This window comes from Struthio camelus, chromosome 3 (assembly GCF_040807025.1).
Source record: "Struthio camelus isolate bStrCam1 chromosome 3, bStrCam1.hap1, whole genome shotgun sequence".
NCBI lineage: Eukaryota > Metazoa > Chordata > Aves > Struthioniformes > Struthionidae > Struthio > Struthio camelus.
Window position 1 is genome coordinate 123,581,070 of NC_090944.1, and position 19,431 is coordinate 123,600,500.

Below are 19,431 nucleotides of genomic sequence, written 5' to 3' on the forward strand. Positions count from 1 at the left end.
TTATTCCGCTTTGAAGACAAGTAGGGTACAATCCCTTCCCATCTGGCTTTTCGGGAAGAAGGTGGAGGAGCTAGCAGAGGTTCCAGATGGTAGAAACCCAAGCACTGGTGCAGGGAGCTTTTATCACTCTGAGAACTTTCTGTGTTTTGGGCTTTCTCTGCCCTATGCAGACTTTTTCTTTTTCTGCTGCTTTCTCCAGGGTGTTTGCGTGGTTCTGCTCAAGGTTATAGACAAAATTTTGAACACTTCTCAAACACCCTGTTCTGAGGGAGCAGAAAACAATAGTCACAAGGTGTTGTACTTCTTGCTATGCTTCTGTAGCCGTTCTCATCAGAAGCTTTGATAAAAACTACAAACCTCTGCCACAGGAGCCTTTCTGTTAATTGCTTCTATTATTCAGATTTTACCTATGTTGTTTAAAGGTATGCAGCCACTAGGGTGCAGCAGGACATACAGATACCGCACAGGGCATTATGCTCTCCTGCTGGCCCATATACAAGATATGTCCACGCTGACACAGGTGTGTTCACCTACCTGTGAATGAAGTGGTTCTCCTCCAAGTACTGACAACCACAAGCAATGTCACGAGCCACGTGGAGCAAGTCCAGCATGCAAAGGGAAGAGGGCTGGTTCTACCAAAAGGCAAGGGAGAAACTTGGGTTAAAAGCAAGAACACAGCAAGATTAATCACTGGTTCAGCACTGGGAACTGTTCAACAAGGGATGTAGCTTAGATGTTAATGCACAAAGGGATGTGTATGCTCATCACAGACATATGCAAGAGAGCATTCATATCCAAGAATTATTTGTCATACAAATCCCAGTAACAGAAAGCTGGATCAGACATCCTACTGCTGCAGGCCATTTCCCATCTCAATTGGGATTCTCTTTTAAGAGTTTCTCACTGTTTTTGAAAGATGCAAATGGATTTCCCCCAGTTCTCCTGGGAGACAGTTCTGCAGTTTCAGCATGATACAATTTTTTACGGAGCTATGTAGCTTGACTTGGTCCTCACTCAGTGTCTTTGTATTATTTCTAGGCCTTCTCTCTCTAAAGTCATACTGAGCAATGAGAATGACATTTTGAATACTGGCATGAGTCACATTTGCTCTTTTCCTCCTCCACATCTGTGTAGGTTTTACCTTGCCCCTTAGAGCATTGATACAGGTTTGCTTAGCCAATGGCTACAGAAGATTAAGACTGCCAGCTCCTTGTTCCTGCCCCTCTGATAGAGTCTCCAGCCCCTGCCAGCAGGAGCCACATGTTTTGTTTTAGTGAAAAGGCCAGGCTCAGCAACAGCTCGCGTTTGTGGGCCTCTGAGGCCAAACCATCAGATTCTGCCCTGAGGTGTGAATCAGTGATCCCTGCTGCCAGTCCTGTGGGGGAGGAGGAGATCATTTCTGCCAGAGGGATGATGACAAACAACTGGGTGGCACTTCTTCCACTGCAGCTATTGCCTAAGAAAGTACTTCTCTGTGGCCTTAGTTATTTGACTAAATAATTCCATCTTGCCCTCTAGCTCTCTCTTGTAACACCCACCATTCTGCCCAGTGACCAACAGGCTCACCCGAGCCTGCTGGCTTTCTCCTACTGACGCACATAGCAGCACTGGTCCTCCAGTGACAGGGACTTCTGGCTCTGCCAGCCTGTCTGTTGTGATGAAACATCTCTCTAGACTGATGTGATGTTGTGCTGGCTACCCCTCTGCTCTGAAACACAGCTAACTGGGACCGGAAATAGGTCCAGGTTCTGCAGCAGGCAGCAGCCAATAACTGAACACTGGGCATTGGCGAGAAAAATCAAAGCCCTAATGTCTTCTGAAGAGGTAAGGAAAAACCTAGCCTCAACATTTGACTACCAAAAGAATTGAAAAATGCTATATATCTCTGTGTGAACAAAGCCTGTTTTCTCACTGTGGTGTCATAAAACAAAATTATTTGTGACTATGTACCACCTGCCTATTTTTTATTATGCACACGGTGTACTTAATTGCATATATATATATATAAATATACTTGATTCTTTACACAAAAGACTGGACTGAGTGTCCCCCTCAAGTCTTTCCTTTTGTAGAATAACAATTTCCTAAAAACATTAAAACCTTCTTTCCCCTCTTTTTTTTGGGGAGGAGGGAAGGAGGAATCTTTTTTTTTTTACCTCTGTGTGGCTCACCAGCTACAACATGGCTATAATAAAGGCGGTTGCAGATGCTGTTTTTTCCCCTTTCAGCACACAACTAAAGGGAAACGAATCCCTTAGTCTACCCATTCTCTCCATTTCTGAGAGAGGCTCAGAAATCCGAGGTGAAAACTGAGTAACAAGCCCAATTCTTTACTGTGCGGCAACTGACTCCAACCCTGAGCTATACTGCAAGGCAATTAGCAGGCTGAAGCCACAAGCTGATTGGAACAGCAGAGCTTTTTTCTTTCCTTTTTCCTCCCTTTCTACGTGTTTTTCCCCCTTCCCTCCTTGGATGAACTCCTTCCACCTTTTATTTGGCTAAATAGAGCCCTAAAACAGATGTGACTTCCCAGCAAGGACAATTTAGCCAAGTAATTTCTTTGAAAAATGGAGAGTTTGGATGCATTTTGCAAGGGGAGCAGCCTTGAGACACCAAAGAATTCACTTCACTGCTGTTTACAGCCTTTGTTCCTCTGATGAATGGACTAGGCCAGCTGGAAAGCATCACTGTTTGGAGCAGTGGGCACACTGGAAACACTAGTACGACACTTCCCTGGATAAGGCTGAATCTTGCTAAAGGTGAATGACATTGTGTGATTATTGCTCTGTGCAACACACTGCAGCATATAAAGGAGGGGAAACTGCAGTTTATCTTCCAAAGCTGTTCTTTGACTGCTTTTCTAAGCGTGAGAAGGATCAGTGCTGAACTTCCCAGAATGGAGAATTCTGCAATACTTGGACAAGCGAAGGCTCCAGCTCCAGGCATCTCGGAATCTATCAATCTGGACTGCCTCTCAGCAGAAAAGGAGGGAGAGGTAATCCTGTAAGATACGCGAAACCTTCTTAGAAATGGAACACAGAAAGCCTTCCAGGTCGTAAACCCTGGACCTGCAAAGAAGTTTGAATTTGAAGCTTATGGAGCGGGCCCACCGTTTTATGAGACGGATGCCTGGCAGGCATAAACTGACAATATCCCACGAAAGTCTACGGCATTACGTCAGTGGTGTCAGATGAAGGTTTGGCCTACATACGTGACAATTCTTGCTTCAAGTCCTGAAGAATCATTACTTGTTGGTCAAACATTGCTTTCATTATTTACACGAAGAACACAGATGAACAATATGCAATAGGCTGTGTTGGCATCATCTCGATCTCCCATGAGGTTGCATCCTATGTACTAACACCACCTTGCTGTGGCAGCTCTAGCTTCCCACTGCACAGTCCCTAAAAATGTCTTAAGCCCCCCTTTCTATCACTTAATCGTCTCCTCCTCTACCATTCCCTCTGCTCTCTACCATGGTTTTCACCAGCTGAACACGAAGCAGCGTGCTACGTGCCTTGCACCAAGTCACACATACTCTCACTGGCCAGCTGCAGGCCAAATGATACAACCGTTTCACTCACTCGTTACTCTAGAGTGGTGCTTTCATGAGCCTTGCGACACTTCTGCTGACTGAAATCAGCAAATGAATTGAAAGTTAGGGAGCAGGGAGAGACACTGGGGGATGAATGTAAAGAATTAAGAGGTAAATCTCATCCCCCTTGGAACCAGGCTGAAAGCAGAAGTAAGGTGGGAAAGACAGGGCAGTGAAGGAAGCAGCTGGAGAATACAAAACTGAGAAAAACAAGGGGAAACAAAAACAGTAGTGCAAGGAAGAGGAAGGTTAAAGTACAGAAAGCAGTAAACCATTATTACTGAATCAGCCAGCTAGCTGCTGTGTTCAGCTGATTCCTGTTGGAAGCAAAGCTCACTGAAACCTTCTGTTTACTGTGCTGAGCTCCTTGTTCTTCCTTTCCTTGAACAGGCCTGGAAAACCAGAAGTCGAGCCTGCTATCCCTGCCCTATGCCTCCCTTCCTTGGATCAGCAATAGGAGGAACAAAACAGGTCAGAAATCTTTAAGAGTAGAACAAGGAAAAGATACAGCCAGCAGTACTGAGCCACAGGCCCACGTACAGAGACTCTGTATACGCAGAGAGTAAGCCCACTTCTGTACTTGGATCCCATCTTTCATCAAGCACAATGCCCTGCGCACATCTCTTCTCTCCTCAATAAGTCTGTCTTCTAGCTTCATAGTTTCTGAGCCAGCAGAGAAGTAAATGCACCAGAGGCTGATTTCTCAGCACTCACAGCTGCCATTAGCCGTTCAGAAGCTGCCCTTGCAGCCAGATAATGAATTACCCTGGCACTCTCACCAGGCAACCATCAAACAGGATGGTAGCAGAAAGGGGGAAAGGTACGAGGAAGAAGGTGTTAGAAGTGGAGCTGAAATGTGTGGATCTGCATTTGCGCACAGTCAGGCGACCTGGGCTCCCCCAACTGTTGAAAAGGGACTGGAACCAGGGATTTGAATCAGCTACTGACTGCACATCACATTTGAACTTCATCTTTCCAAAAGTGTGACAGGCATTGGACAGAGCAGAAAACAGCGGCATCAGTCCCAGGTCTCCTCTAGTCACAGGAACAAGTTAAATGCTGGAAAGAGAGGAAGATCTTCAAGTTGCTGAGAGCAGGAAAGGCAAGGCAAGAAGAGGAAAGGAAAGAGAGACTGTGAAAGGAGAAAGAAAACAGTAAGGAAGCAACGTTTGCTGTGTCTGGGATGAATCGCCTGCCTCTCCTGACATTAGCTTTCACAGAGGTTGCACAGAGTTGCCACTAACAGACAGAAATGACCTGGCATGCACGGAAGAACTCATGAGTAGGGTGAGGATAGAGAGAAAGAAACCTGTCAGATCAGAAGGCTCCAGTGACTGCATCCTAGGAATATAAAGGACTTTTCATCCACAAAAACAATTGGTTCATTTTAATGCAAGGTCAAAATTCCTGCTGTTCAGGACTAATGTTCGCGGTGCTTCCTCAACAAGGCCCTGATCATTACTGAGCTGGCTTCTCCCTCTAATTTAACAAGCCAAAAGGAGGCTTCCATTGCGAAGAGATGGATGCCCTTGCCTTATACCAATCATCTGTTTCACCTGCCATTTCACACATCTACCACAGCCTGTTTTCGCAGTTTAGATCAAAGCAGACAACTACCAGACAGCTTACAAGGGCTTGTATCTCATCCAAGACTGAGGTGCACCCGGGCAACACAAACCCTTTTAGTAGGTCTGAAAACTAGACTGCAAGGAAAAAATAGAGAGTCAATTTGTTTCCACATGTCTCAATGAAGACTCTTCTCTATATCCGTTAGAGCCAATTCCTATCTTTTCTGCATGGATAAAATCCAGCATTTTGCATTTTTGCAACGAAAGGCAGAAACAAAGTATGAAGGTAGGATATGGCACTAAACTCCAACAGCATCTGGGGGGCCTTTCTGATCCAGTAGCCTGGACTGTACTTCATTCTTTTGAAGTACTTATTCCTCTTGAAAGATACAATTAATTTCTCACACATTTCTAACTGACTATCATCTCCTGTTGAAGCTGATTTTAGTGGGAAAATCTTTAAAATTCTGGACTAAAGATACTTACTATTAAGTTAACAGCTCCAGGCCTGATTCTCTTCTTGCCTATGTTAAACTTACTTCTACTGACAGATTTCCACAGAAATGCACCTGTTCAGCAGTTTAAATAACAGCTTTATCATTACTAGCTCTACGCTTTTATTTTTGCGCTGGTGTGAGGAAGGTAAGAGGGGAGTTTAACATCTGTTTTATTTTTTGATTTGTTTCAACTTTCCTGAAAAAGGAAACAATTAAAAAAAAAAGAGAAAGGGAAATATCCAGGGAGTAAGGACTTTTTCCACGCCTTTCTATCCCTGCTCTCCTTTGTTCTACATTCTCATGTTCATTTTTAAATGGACTGAAAAGGAATGAATAAGGCCAGGAGCTCTTTCACATCAGCTTTTTAACTGCAAGTTTGCTTGCAAATTTTTCAGAACATGACAGGTCATTTTGTTCTTTCTTTAGATAGTATCTACCATATTATTTAGCAAAGCCCAGGGATGAGGCTCTTTTGCATATCCCCAGCAATACATGTTCTCTTAATGTCTGTGTCCTGCTCTAGAGTGGTCTTCTAGCAATAGAAATTTCTGACTCTAAAATGCATGGACATAGTAGCTGCATGGATCAGCCCATTCATAGTTAGATATTTGCCCCGTGGCAACAGCTTACTAGACAAAATTCAATTTGTAAAGAATTCACATTATTTAAGCAGATTAGCCTAATAAATGTTATACCTGACAAACACAAATGAAAGCAAGTCACATATTCTACTCATCTTCTCACTGTTTTAGCTCTCTCCCTCTATTCTTCTTTGGATAGAGTGGTAAGTATGCTCCTCCTGTTACTTCCCTTACATTTCCTGAATATATTACCTGGCCATGCTGTGCCTTCCTTTCCCCTGTGTATTCCACTACTGCAGCTCCTGATAGCTGCAGACTTGCGTGTTATTTAATCTCCTCCTCTTATATAACAATGGACTTCCTCACCACTAGCCTTTCTCTGCCCAACCAGATGCATTCAAGTGGCCTCAAGACTGCAGTTTGGGAGCAGATATTCTAAGCACCCAGTTGCCCAGCTATCCAGTGGAGACACTTGGCTTCCACACAGCAAAATGAAGCGAGATCAGGACCTTCCCCCCTGCCCCCCCCCCCCCCCCCCCCCCCCGAGAATTACAAGAACAAGGTAGCCATGAACAAGGTTCTCCCAACGCCAATTTTTTGCACTTACGGATATATGTTAAGGTTAGCTTATCCTAGAAAAAGAACAGTGAGGAATGGTATTCATCATGGTCAACAGAGCAAGCTGCCAGAGGGATGCAGAAGCCTTTGCAAGTCTTGTGAAGAGAAACAGGTCCTCTCCTACTTTCTTACCGGTCTAGGCCGCGTCTCTCTCAGGAATGATTTCAGGTCACCTCCAGCCATGAGCTCTAGCAGGATGAAACGGGGCAATGCCTGCAAGCTCACCCCGATACAGCGCACAATATTCTGGTGGTTGAACTTGCTGTGGAGACAAGGAGCCTCAGTTATGAAATGGCTTTGATCCAAAAAACACAATTACAGAAAATAACGAAAACATTCTGCTGGGGCTGGGAGGAGGAGGGGTGTTTTTTTTCAAAATAAGTAACAAAACTCAAAGGCAGGGTAGCGGGACAAAGTCAGAGCACTGCCCTTGTACTTTGTTTCTGTCCTACGTAGTGCGGAAATAAAGAGTGGGAAGGAGGGCCTTTTGGCTCCTTTTCTACTCTCTTCTCGGACATCCTCTTTGGGCTTCAGCAAGCTTGTAGGCCACAGGAAGCAGAGAATATCTGATAACAGAGAAGAGTCTGGATTATTTTTCTCTCCTGTTTTCTCTTCACCCCAGTGAAGAGATTCTGCTGCTTCTCCTTTAATTTTCCTATCCCAGGAGGTAGAAGCTGGGCTGGGTAGGGTTGCTCCAGTAATAACGTACTGACATAGGAATCAGCTTACGCAAGGGATATCCTTCAGGGCCTCTCGATGCTTCCTTATTTCCCCAGACCTCAGTGCAATGGAGAAATATTTCCTTGGATTCTAGGACTCATTCACTGGCATGTGACGTGACATGACAGCAGCATTGTGTCAATGGCATCTGTTAGTTTTGAGTAGTCAAAGTGACATTCCAAAGGCTTGTTTTTTCTCATGCACTGGCCTCCAAGAAAAATCAGAGGAGCGCATCACCAGTTCTGATAGTTGAGCCTAAAGGTTTTCAATTTGGATAACGTAAATCAGTGTGAACTCTCCTGAAAATTTTGCCCTTAATCAACTGGTGACTCATTTTCTCCATTTGCAGAAGTAATAGCAACCCATCGTGAAATACTGAGAGCTGTTGCTAAAATTAGAGTATAAATATTTTTATGGACATCATCCCTCAAAGCACCTTTTATCCTACTACTGCTGTGCTTTGCAAGTCTGCACAAGTGCCTTTTCATCTAATTCAAACATACCTAATAATAAGAGCTTCCATGAGGAAGTCCAGTTCATCTTGCTCTGAACACACTTCTGGCAATGTCTGGAAAAGAAAGAACAGGATGACAACGAGAAGGTATTTAAACTTCCAAAGTGAACGCCTGGTGAAATCAAAAGGACTATCATTGTTTGCACTGGTCCTTGTCTCTCTAAAAGAAACCTCAGACTATGGTAATGACTAGACCATAACTAAACTAGATTGTGAGGCCTGCTGAGAGGCACGTATCACACAGAACATACGGTCCATTAATGCTTCTGTCATCCTTCTCCCAGCAAAGCCCACATCATCAGAAGAAATACCCTCAAATGTACAGGGACCAGTGCTGAATACACGGGACTCTACTGTGTAGGGGAGAAGGAATGAGACCATAGCACTTGAGCTCTCAGACAGTTCCGTACTGCTACCTCCCATCAAGAGTATATAACCAGCAGTAGGCCTGTGCTGCTATGTAATCTGTAGAAGGCAAGCTAGCTAGGATGCTGAAGGCCTGAAGAACCCTACTAGGGCCCCTTAGGATTCAGCTATGTACACAGTGCATATCCAGCCTGTAATGGAGTGGTGAGATCCCTGAAGAACCAGCCATCTCCTATATCTGCAGGCTCTTTGATGTATGTGCCAAGTGCTCCTGGCCACGTGAAAATTTTTGGCCTGTGACTCAAAGGCTCTGGACAGGTTGCCACACCAGGTGTAGCATGTGCAGGATGGACAGAGGACAGATTTATTTCTGATCTCTGCGGTCTACTGCAGCTGCATGGGAAACCTTTATCTATTGTTTAGAGATTTCTTCTTAAATAGTCTCAGAAGCCCATATGCGGTAAGCTGTACCATCTCTATGATGGATAGAAGTGTTGCAATACAGCTACAACCTCTCTAACTGTGTCCTCCAGTGGTGTAGTAAAGCTTAATTCAGCTCCCTTTTTCTAATGCGCTGGGACTCTTGGGTGAAAGGTGCACAAAACCATCATGACAACTCATACACTGTCACTTACTTTCACAGCCACCTGCAAGGGAGTGGGGTCGCTGGGGATCCCTGCCACCTGACCTTCATATACCTCACCAAAGGCTCCGTGACCCAAACCCCTGGACAGACCAGAGAAGACAAGAAGGTTTTACTACAGAGAACACATATACAGAGAACACTGTGGTCACAGCTCACAGAACGGGCTCATGTGTTTCATGGCAGTGAAACATGGAGAACTGGATGTTGGTACCGACGGCACCACTCTGCACACAATACGGGGGACCAGACCTTGATCTAATTTTACCTGGACCTACAATGTATTTAATTGGTAAGGAAAGCAATCTTCAAAAGTTAATGGTCCCCAGTGAAAACAACCTGCTGGCATTGTAGCGTGTAATGGACAGCACTCTTCTGTTGTGATGGTGCCAGTGCCTAGTGGTGGGTGGTCTGAGACATGCCAGTAAAGACAGGTCTTAAGTCTCGGTGTTCTTGTACCCTAAATATATCAACAATTCCCATGATGTTTATGCATCACCATTAAAGAAAACATTGAATGAGGAACTAGGAATGGTACAACGGTTCTCAGTGGATCTGAATTCTGAAGCTAGGATCTTTTACTGATTTATTGTGTGATTCTGGGTAAGTATTTTTAGCCACCCAGTTTTTTTTCACTAGTAAAGGGTGATGATAGTGCTTTGTAAAGCTCTCAACTCCAGGAATTTCTGCTGAGAACTGTTGTTGGAGTTGATCATATTATGAAACTTACAGTTTAATTTGAAGAGGGGTACAGGAAAATAAAAAAATGAATTAAAGTAATTACACACCAGATTAAAGAACCTGTCCTATCTCCTTGTGATACAGATTTTGTGTATTTGTCTGTTCAGTTATCAGTTAATGAAAGTTAAGTCAGCTGATGCCGTATGATAACAATATAGTGAGCCCTGGCAGACAAGGAGGCTGCATCCAAAATCCTGATTCCCTCTGTACGTTGCATGGGCTGCACTCTGGGCAACAGTAGCTTCAGCCTCCCAGAGACACCCATGTCTCTTAGTCTGAGTAAGAGGCACTCACTGAAGCTCTCTTCTGCAGTAACATGAACTTCCCTGGTAGACCCAAGGCTGGGCTGATAGTTGCACTGATTGTCTGTTCTCTTGTCTATTGGTGGACTGTTTTCACATAGGTTGCTGCCTTCATTCCAGTTCGAACAGGTGCTCCTAAGGGCAGCCTGCTCCGTTGTTGTACAGGCTCTGACTGTAGTCTTCCCAGTATAAAGAGCAGTCTAGGCAGTGAAATCACAGTGAGGATTTATCCTGCCTGTGACTCAACGGATGCTTTTAATTATACTTCGTAGGTATCAGCTCGAGACACCATTCTTGGCTATGCTTGACCCACCTCTTACGAAGTGAGGAAATAAAACAGTTCTCTACAGCTCATAACTCACCCTTGTCGCCAGAAGCCCACCTCCCCTGCCCCTGTCAATTCCCAGATGGATCTTCTGCTCTCTAAAGCTTGACACACATTAAAAAATCCTTTCAGAGCCCAAGTGACAAAGGCAGCAGCAGCACAAAGTACATTGGAAGCTTCCAGATGCAGTCTGGCAAGACCTGTAGGTGAGGGGGAATGAGACAAGAGCCAAAATGCATTGCAGACTGCATGGATTTCTGTGACTGTCATCTCTTTTAGTATGTCTCTTTCAGCTCCCAAATCTCTCAAGCTGTCCTGCTACCACTTCTTGGCTATTGATATAAGACTGCATGGTATCAGGGTAAAGTCATATTCATTAGTGGAGTGCACTGTATCCTGCACTAGGGCAAGGTGGGAATGAAGTCTTGATTTTTCAAGTCTTTCTTAGAGATTGCTTCCAGCTTTCCAAAAGTTCTGATCTAGACATTAACATGGCTTTCCTGCTTGCTTTAAATTCCTGTCCTTTCAAGACTGTCTGGCACCCTCAAACCCACTGCTTTTTGCTGCCACTGAACGTATGGTTGTCATTCTCTTTATCAAAGATCCCATCAAAGCCTTTAAAAGAGCCCCTACAAGCCTCAGGCTTTCCAGCATTTCATCAGTTAATACTGGAAATGGGCCATTCTTTGCACTGCCTGCAAGAGATGTGTCTGAATTGCTGGTGATGAGTCTTGTTCCTCCCATGATCCCAGAAGATCAACACTGCACCTGTAAAAGGCTAAGGAGACTCTACCAAAGTCTAATCCACTCTACGCAAACCTAACTACTGCAGCTCTGCAGCCTTTTGTGAAAAGGGGTGTAAGTCTCAAAGTGCATGAGTATTTGTGTATGCCTGCACAAGCGACATGAGTCCACATCTGTATAAGAGAGGCAGCACGTGCGAGTATACAGAGTGAGGCATGGGGAAGGCAAAGGTGAATTTACCGGATGAGGGAGATGTTTTTGCGAGGCACCTCTTTGAGGTCACTAATGGATGTGGTTTTTCCTGCAAAGCAGTAGTTGGGGTTGTAGTCTGTCATAATAGTGGAGGTACGCAGCTTGCTCAGTTTATATTCTGGGCTCTGTAACTCCATCTGCATGGCTTGCAGCTCTTGGTGTTTCCGACGATACACTAAATTTAGAGAACACAGGAAACTGGTGACACAGATTGCCTTTGGAACATGATGGCAACTGTGCAGCATATCCATGCTGGAATTAGCTGCATGATCAAATTCCAATGAATTAAAATAGCTGGTGACACTGCCATTTTTCTGTAAGTCAAATAATTAAACACAGAAAATGGAAGCTGAAATTATCCAGGAACTTCTCATTTACAAATCACAGTAAGAACCACGAACTTGCTCACAAACTGCTTGTAAAGAGTAATATGAATCTCACCTGCAGAGATCTGTGATTCGAAAGTTTTGAGTTTTTTTTGTTTTGTTCTGTTCAGTTTAGTTTAACCTGAGCTTTCAAATATGAATCCAGAACCAAACTTGAGGGAGCTCAGTATAAGCAGCTTTCCTAAATTGCGTAGAAGCAACTAAGAGTCTGAAATGAATCAACGCATCACATTGTTCAAAATGGATTACCTGTTAAAATAAACTCTTACCTCCAAATAACATAGCGTGCATAAAAATATTTCATTTTGCAAAACTCTATTTTGACTCAGCACAAACTGTTTCTAAACAATAGAATTGGACTAAATTTGAAATGACCTTATGTTAGCTTTTATATTCTTCAAATGAATTCACTGATACTTATGCAATGTCATTAGAAATCATACCTTGAGAGAAGACATCATGTGGATGTTCCTTGAGACCGTAATTGATATCGCTTATATTTTTTTCAAAGCAAGATGCCAATCATGAACAGGTTAAATCAATATTACCCTTACTGTTGATTTCTGTGGGAGTTGGACTGAGCCCACAGACTGTGACAATAATAGCTATTGTGTCTACTCCAGCAGATGTTGTTCAAGGGAAGAATTTAAGCGGTAAACGTGCACTGGCAAAGGCAGATAGATGTAACGACCTATCCGAAAACCCTCTCTCTCCTCCATTTTCCTCCTTATTGCTTTCACTTTCATTTCTTAAATCTCTGCTCTTTCCTGAGATGGGAATGATAGGCTGGTTGGAAGGAAAGTGGATTATTCTTCCGCTCCCTGAGAAGTAATTAATAATTTTTGAAGAGGCACTGTCAGGCCAGAAATGATACATCTAGGACCATATGTGTGCAACTGATAACTCCTGAAATTCTTAAAACTGAAACAGCTGTGCAAATCTAATTTACTAGCTACCATTTGCTGCTCTGGGTAGGTCCCTCCCCTCACCTCCCTCAAGGCTACATGCAGTGCGGACAAAGAAAGGTGACTGAGTTGCAGGTTGAATCCCTGGCTGCATTTTGTTGGTTGCAATCTATTCCGTTTGCAACCAAATGCGGGGGAGGAATTGTTTAAAATAAGAAAAGGTGAAAAACACCTTTAGAATTTCAAATGAAGATGCCAAGAACATCCACACCCTACTAAGGAGCAGTTTGTAAAAAGGGAACCTATGTGAGAATTTCAAGCTTAAATAGCATACGTTAAGAGGCTAAAGTTGTATATAGACACGCTAAAATAAAGAGAGACCTACTTTTACGTATGAAGTACTTTACGTACTTTTACTTTTACCAATAGCTTCTGTGAAAACCATTGGCAGTTGTGTTCTGGCAGCTTTACACCAAAAATTAGGCAATTAATTTTTGGGGTCTCTCTTTACACTTAACCTTGGCAAGTACTGAAACACCAAGCGTAAAATATTTGCTTAAACTAAAAGCAGCTGAAAAATCCTTGCTTTTTCAGCTTTCCTCTTGCAAAGACAACCTCCTGAAATTGGTCGTTGCAATTAGAAACAATTATCAAAATCAGCAGTTAAAGGGGGAGGTTATTAAGTACAGCTAAAAGCCTGAATCCTTTGGCTCCCCAAACATCTCCTGGCTGAGATGCATATATCATATGAAAACTTCTTGTGCTGAGAGGCACTTACCTATCATGATTCCTGAAAAAGCCAAAATTAAGGCAGCAACCAATGCTGAAGTCACTACAGACAAGACCAAGGAGAGAGGGAGATGAACCACCGGCTCTGCTGTAACAGAGACATGAAAAAGGAGTTACACGTTTGAAATGATCTTCCAGCAGCCACTTTTGGCAGACAGATTTTTTGGCTTTTCCTTCCATTTACTCATCTGCCACTCATATTGTGTAGGAGCAACCTCTGACATGATCAGCTCTCTGGATCCGTGACCTCTAATGTCTTACTGTTTCACTTGCTTCAGTTAAGATCAAGCCATTAAAACAGATGGTTTGCTATTAGGGAATTAACATGTGTACTCCCTGAGTATGAAAATAAGGCCATAAAAACTGGGTGCATGAGGTTGGGGAGGCGGGAAGGACATTAAATTGCCAGGGCTAGAGCGCTGCTATCAATGCCAAATCAGAATAAAAGCAGAAGGAGGACTGCAATATATCATGTCCTAAATGCATTTAATCTTAGGCAGAAAAAATTGGTAACACTAAGTGTAGAAGAACATACATCACAGCTGAATCCTCGCTTTTGGAACGTTCTGCCTTTTGGGACTGCAGAGCATTCGAAGATCATCTATTAAGGTTTACTTCACCCCTCAAAGTAATCATGCTTTTTATCCATTTTGCAGATGGGAGTAGTAAAAAATATAAACAATGTTGTTCATGTCAGTGACAAAGCGGAGAACAGGATCCCAAAAACATGGAGTCACTTGTTCCAATTGCTGGACAAGAATATGAAGAAAACCTTGTAATGGAGTTCATAGCATTTATTTGGTTTACCAAAAGAGGCAAGTACAGGGATTCTCCTTGGTTTTGCCCAGAGATCTCTCATGCAGAATTTCTTACAGACTCTGCATAGGCACCTTAGGTGTCCGAAGTCACAGGAATTATTTTCTCCTTTCTCTCTAACTTGTACTTTTTGCTGGTTGTAAGAAGTCTAACCTGAAAAGTTAAGTTTAGCTGTAAAATTCCTTCAGGAAGCAAACTTTCGTAATTTCAGAGCAGAACGTGAGCATCAGGGCAATTGGACAAAACACTCTTGTGCTTTGACCCTTGAAGATAAAAATCTGACTCAACACCTTCAGTGCTGCCCCGTATCCCAAACACATACTGTAAACTAAAACAGTGATGCTGCTCTGTACACCGTGCCTCAGCACTGATGTATCTGTATTCTAGCAAAACACTCTTCTTTTGAAGGTAACATTCAACAGAAGCCAGTTTTAAAAGACAGACTAGATAACACTTTTAGGGTGTCTTACCGTCCAAGCAACAAAGATTTTTACCACGCATATTCTCTACCGCATTTGCTGCCAGCCTACCCCACACCTACTTACCTATGCAAGACACACCATCCTCAGCCAAGTCTGTGCCTGGCTCACAAAAGCAAATGACTTTTTGAGTCTCAAGATCAACACGGCACTCGTCCATCTCACAGTGACTGCAGTTCAGGTGCAGCCTAATTTCCACTTCTCCGTGCCCCTCTGTCACTAGGGAGTGGATGAAAGAAGCTGAGTTAGTTATTGTGAAGACCACTCATATCTTTCCCCCAAGCACTGACAGAAACAGGGAGCATGACAGTCTTGGTTGCTAGATCTGGCAGGATGGGCCCAATTTGAGAGAAACTGCTCTTTCTCCACTTTCCATGACTCCTGCCCTCTTCTGACTGTGCCTGAGCACTTAGCGAGGGAACACTAGGTGAAAGTCTTAACTGGCAGTTTTCACGTACAAAACAATATCCAGCTAAGTTAGCCCCACTGCAGCCGAGTTGCACTGGCTCTCTTTTAGCAGTGAGTTCCACCAGATTAGCAAGGGGGCTGCTGCTGAGCCTTACAGTGGTCTGTGGGGCTTACCCTTTCTCTTTCCCGACTTTTATGCGAAATGCTCCCCCTGAGATCAAACAGCGCAATGCTTTCAAAACTTTCTTTTGTTTTGGCTGAAACTATTAGGCCAGAGTCAGCCTGTATCTGAAGACACTTCTAGCTGTTCTAAGGCAAATATTTCTTTTGAGCAAACAGATATTTTCATAATTTTGAACACAGGGAAACCATATCTGAAACACTGACTTCCAGGCAAACCCAGGCCTTAGGAAGGCTGCAGTGGCAGTATTTATCAGCCCCTCACACTGCTGGGCAGTGCTGCACAGTTTTCTCTAGGAATTCTGTGGTCCAACATCAATGCTTTGCTGGGGGATGCTCTGAGGAACGTGCCTGTTAGTGAACAGTTAGCCGCTTTGTCTCCTTTTTAAATTACCTGAACTATGAAGTTCTATTACCACTTCCTTTGGGAAAATTATTCTGCAGGCAGGTAGATCTTATTGCAGGGAAGTATCTCTTAACAGCCTTGATCTTCTCTTTATCTGCTTTCTTCCAGTTACTTCTGTTTAATCTCCACTGGACTTTGTTAAGCAATCTTTCTCCCTTTTCATGTTCATAATGACACTAAGTTGTATCCAAAGGCCCTCAAAGCGTCTTACAGATGCAAACTATTTCTAACAGGAAAGAAACTCACTAGAAGAGACTTCTGACCAACATGAATACCTTTAAGTGCTGGAGTGTATAAAGTACCAATTGGATTAATAAAGGACACACCATCCTCCCCATCCATCTCTGGGTCATTGTCCACTGCAGCATTGCCACCTACATCAAATCAGAAGTTACCTTAACAGACTGAGGCTCATTAGCACTAAAATACAGACAAGCATTGCAACATGCATGACCTCAATATGTTTAGAGAAGCATCCAAATGAGAAAAGAAAATAAATCAAAGTATTTACATACTAAGAATACTTAGTGAGTTGTGGTATGAACCACGTGCATTTCACTTCTAGAACTTCAATTAAATAGCAGCAACCTTTAACTTAATCAATTTTCAGCTCAGTTACAGGCAGACTGTTGCAAACTAAGGTACAGACATCACTTTTAACCATTTGGATGCTGTGAAAATGTATCAGCCCTTCTCATCATTAATGGGGAAGAGACTGGACTCTGGCACTCGAGGGCCAGTTCAGTACACCTGCTAATCAAGGTATGTACTGTGTCAGCAGAGGGAGCGAGTAATCTGATCTCCTTCCTCTCCTTTGCACCCTGAAAGCAGGGTAGTCCAGCAGGACTGGGGACTGAAGGAATTCACATACGAGTTGTCCGCTTGTGCTTGGGCATACAGAGTATAGCAAAAACACAGTATGGACAATACATCGAAGATACCAGAAGCACAGAGCACGTATTTTGTATTACAAGCATGCAAAGATCCCCCACCCCACCCCAAAATGGTATTTCCACTTTAACCATCTTCAACAAGGGGGAAAACACTCAGTGCAAATCAAAATGATGTCATGTGAGGTATTCTGTTGGAAAAAAAAAGCCATTACACAGTAAAACTGGTACAAAACATGCACTTAACCATTTACACTCATTACTTCTCTCAGGAATTCAAGCCAGTCATGGACTTGAATTAAGCTGTGGAGGACCAGGGGTTAAAAAGTCCACCACAGTGCAGATGGCTGAAGAATTTATGTGGCTCAGGAGATTACAGGTTAGCAGAGCCCCAAGATCTTGAATCTGGCCTACACCAGGAGTAATCAATATAATGCCATCTGACAGCTATCCTGAGACCTGCTGCACAGGAAATTAGTTCCTTGTTGACTGAAGTCAACACCACTGTTATCATTAAGAGGGGTCTTGACTGGCAGCTTGAGCACAGGAACCAAAGTACAGTGGAGCCACTCTACCCTTATAGGCCATCTGCGTAGGACGGAGGCCTACCCAGAGCAGGGCAGTGTAGAGGAAGCTATGTCCTTCCCCTGGCATAAGGCCTGGCTGCCAGTCTATAGCACCAAAGCACTCAAAATACAGGTGCTGGTAATAGGAGCACATAGCCTATTTCTTCAGCACTATAAACCAGAAATGGAGGCTCGAGAATCACAGCAGGATCTTGATGGCACATTTTTCAGAGTGCAAAGCCAGGATTACAGCTGAAGGACTGACATCTGGCTATTTGCTCAAAGACTAAATATCATACGTTCATCTAGTGCTAAAAAGGCAACACACAGACATACTATTACATAACAGTCAAATATGCTAACTACAGGAGAATTATCTATCAGCCTTTTGCTGACCATTAGCACTAAAGGAGGGGAAGGGACACCTTGAACATGAAGCCACTTTACCTATATATCCTCCGCCTCCTCCACCTGAGGAGCACCCCCCTCCACCCCCTCCGAAACCCCCTCTTGTCTCCCACCCCCACTTCTTCATGGCCTGGGGGCAGGATCTTCCTCCCGTAGCACCTTCCAGCAAGGATTTTCCTGACCACAGGAAGGAAGTGTTATCATTCCAGCCACCTCCACCACCTGCAGTTAAGAGAAGAGAAAAGGCCCAGGCATGGGTTATTTTAATGTAAAAAGCAACGTAGAGATCTGCAGAATGGACAGTCACTCAAAGCACCTCAGCTGAAAGTAAGACTCTCATTCCTTGGTTAGAAGAGGATATGAGCTTGCTTCACAGCGTTACAGTGACCTTTCCGTATGGCTTTTGAACACAACAGTTATCAGTACCTGTTTTCACTCACTAAACAAGTGGTATGAAAAGTGTTTTCTTCAGAATATGTAAAATGATACACCTCTCTACTCCCAGACCACCTCGTTTTGGCCTACCGAGCCTTCCCCTTCTCTTTTTGCAAAAAATACTTTTGAAAATCCACATGCCAGTTCTAATGTGAAACAAAAGCAATTTTAGTGGAAGGCTGTTAAAACATATCCCAGCCCTGCTCTAAATACAATGTACTCACCAGTGACACAGTTTCAGCTTTGCCGGTTGTTCAGTGCAAGGTCTCTTCAGAGAGACTGCTAGCCAGGGGGCAGTTATGCTCTTTCTGCATAAGCCAGGGAAACTCTGAGTGTGTCTACACAGCACAGAACAGTGCAGGGAGCAGGATGGCCTCATCAGCATAGCATATTCCCATGCCAAACCGCTTTGTATGTCAGAGGTACTGTATTATTTTGGGAGAATGTTGCATTCCTGTGGCTACACCATCTCTGATACCCTCATTTAAGCCAATTATCCTGCACCGCGAATATATCCTACATTAGCATCTGTGTTATAAATCCATGTTCTCCTGGAACTGTATACTCATGGGTTTCACCTCCACTGTATGAGGGAGTACCACATATTCACAAAGTTTTTCTTGAAAAGAAATAGCTCTCCTTACCTGCAGCTCCTGAATTTCCATTCAGCCCTGGAATAGAGGAATCATTCTCCAGCCTTTCTGGATGAAATGTGTCTGTTTTGGCCCTGTAGGCCCTGCCACCACCTCCTGCCGCTATGATCAAGGGGACTGGTTCTCCATTCTCCATCTTAACAAGTTCAGAAGTAAAAGCAGTGTTTAGGCCGAGTCAGACGTGCAAATGGAAGTTCAACCACACACTAGTTACTGCATGTTGCACTAAGCAGGCATCCAGGACTGCTGAGCAGCACAAATTACCGTTGCATTATTTACGCATCCACATCCGAAAGATTAATGAATAGCACTAGCCCTACCAAGTCAGTAACAAAGAACAGTGGCATCAGCAGTTTTCTGAATTGCTCCTACAGTGCTGATGGCTCTTATAAAGCTTATAATTTTATCATCTGATGAATTTCATCAAACGAAACAGCTCTAAGGGACACTGCTCTATCTAGTACCATATAGTATCTCCACTGGTAAAGAATTGCTACACTGGAAACTGAGCATGCAGAATTAGGCAGAATTATGTAGAAGCTGGCTGATCTAAAGATATTATTAACACCTGAAATTGGTGTTCAGAATGACTACTGACTCAGCCGGTACAGGACAGGGACCTACAGTGAAGATCCGTGGCCTCT

At 43.6% G+C, this 19,431-nt stretch overlaps 1 protein-coding gene across 3 annotated transcripts in view; it reads right to left on the reverse strand.

Moving 5' to 3' along the window:
- ALK (ALK receptor tyrosine kinase) overlaps positions 1-19,431 on the reverse strand; it is a 328,503-nt gene that overhangs the window by 13,932 nt on the left and 295,140 nt on the right. Inside the window, exons 15-24 of one of the 3 annotated variants that reach the window (XM_068940074.1) lie at positions 18,779-18,923; positions 17,739-17,921; positions 16,111-16,209; positions 14,908-15,060; positions 13,536-13,634; positions 11,455-11,641; positions 9,095-9,185; positions 8,083-8,147; positions 6,992-7,121; positions 535-632 (exon numbers count right to left, since the gene is read on the reverse strand). In XM_068940074.1, the coding sequence (XP_068796175.1) occupies positions 535-632; positions 6,992-7,121; positions 8,083-8,147; positions 9,095-9,185; positions 11,455-11,641; positions 13,536-13,634; positions 14,908-15,060; positions 16,111-16,209; positions 17,739-17,921; positions 18,779-18,923 (1,250 nt within the window). The remainder of the gene's footprint in view (positions 1-534; positions 633-6,991; positions 7,122-8,082; positions 8,148-9,094; positions 9,186-11,454; positions 11,642-13,535; positions 13,635-14,907; positions 15,061-16,110; positions 16,210-17,738; positions 17,922-18,778; positions 18,924-19,431) is intronic. The other 2 variants (XM_068940075.1, XM_009690143.2) reach the window with 2 other exon arrangements.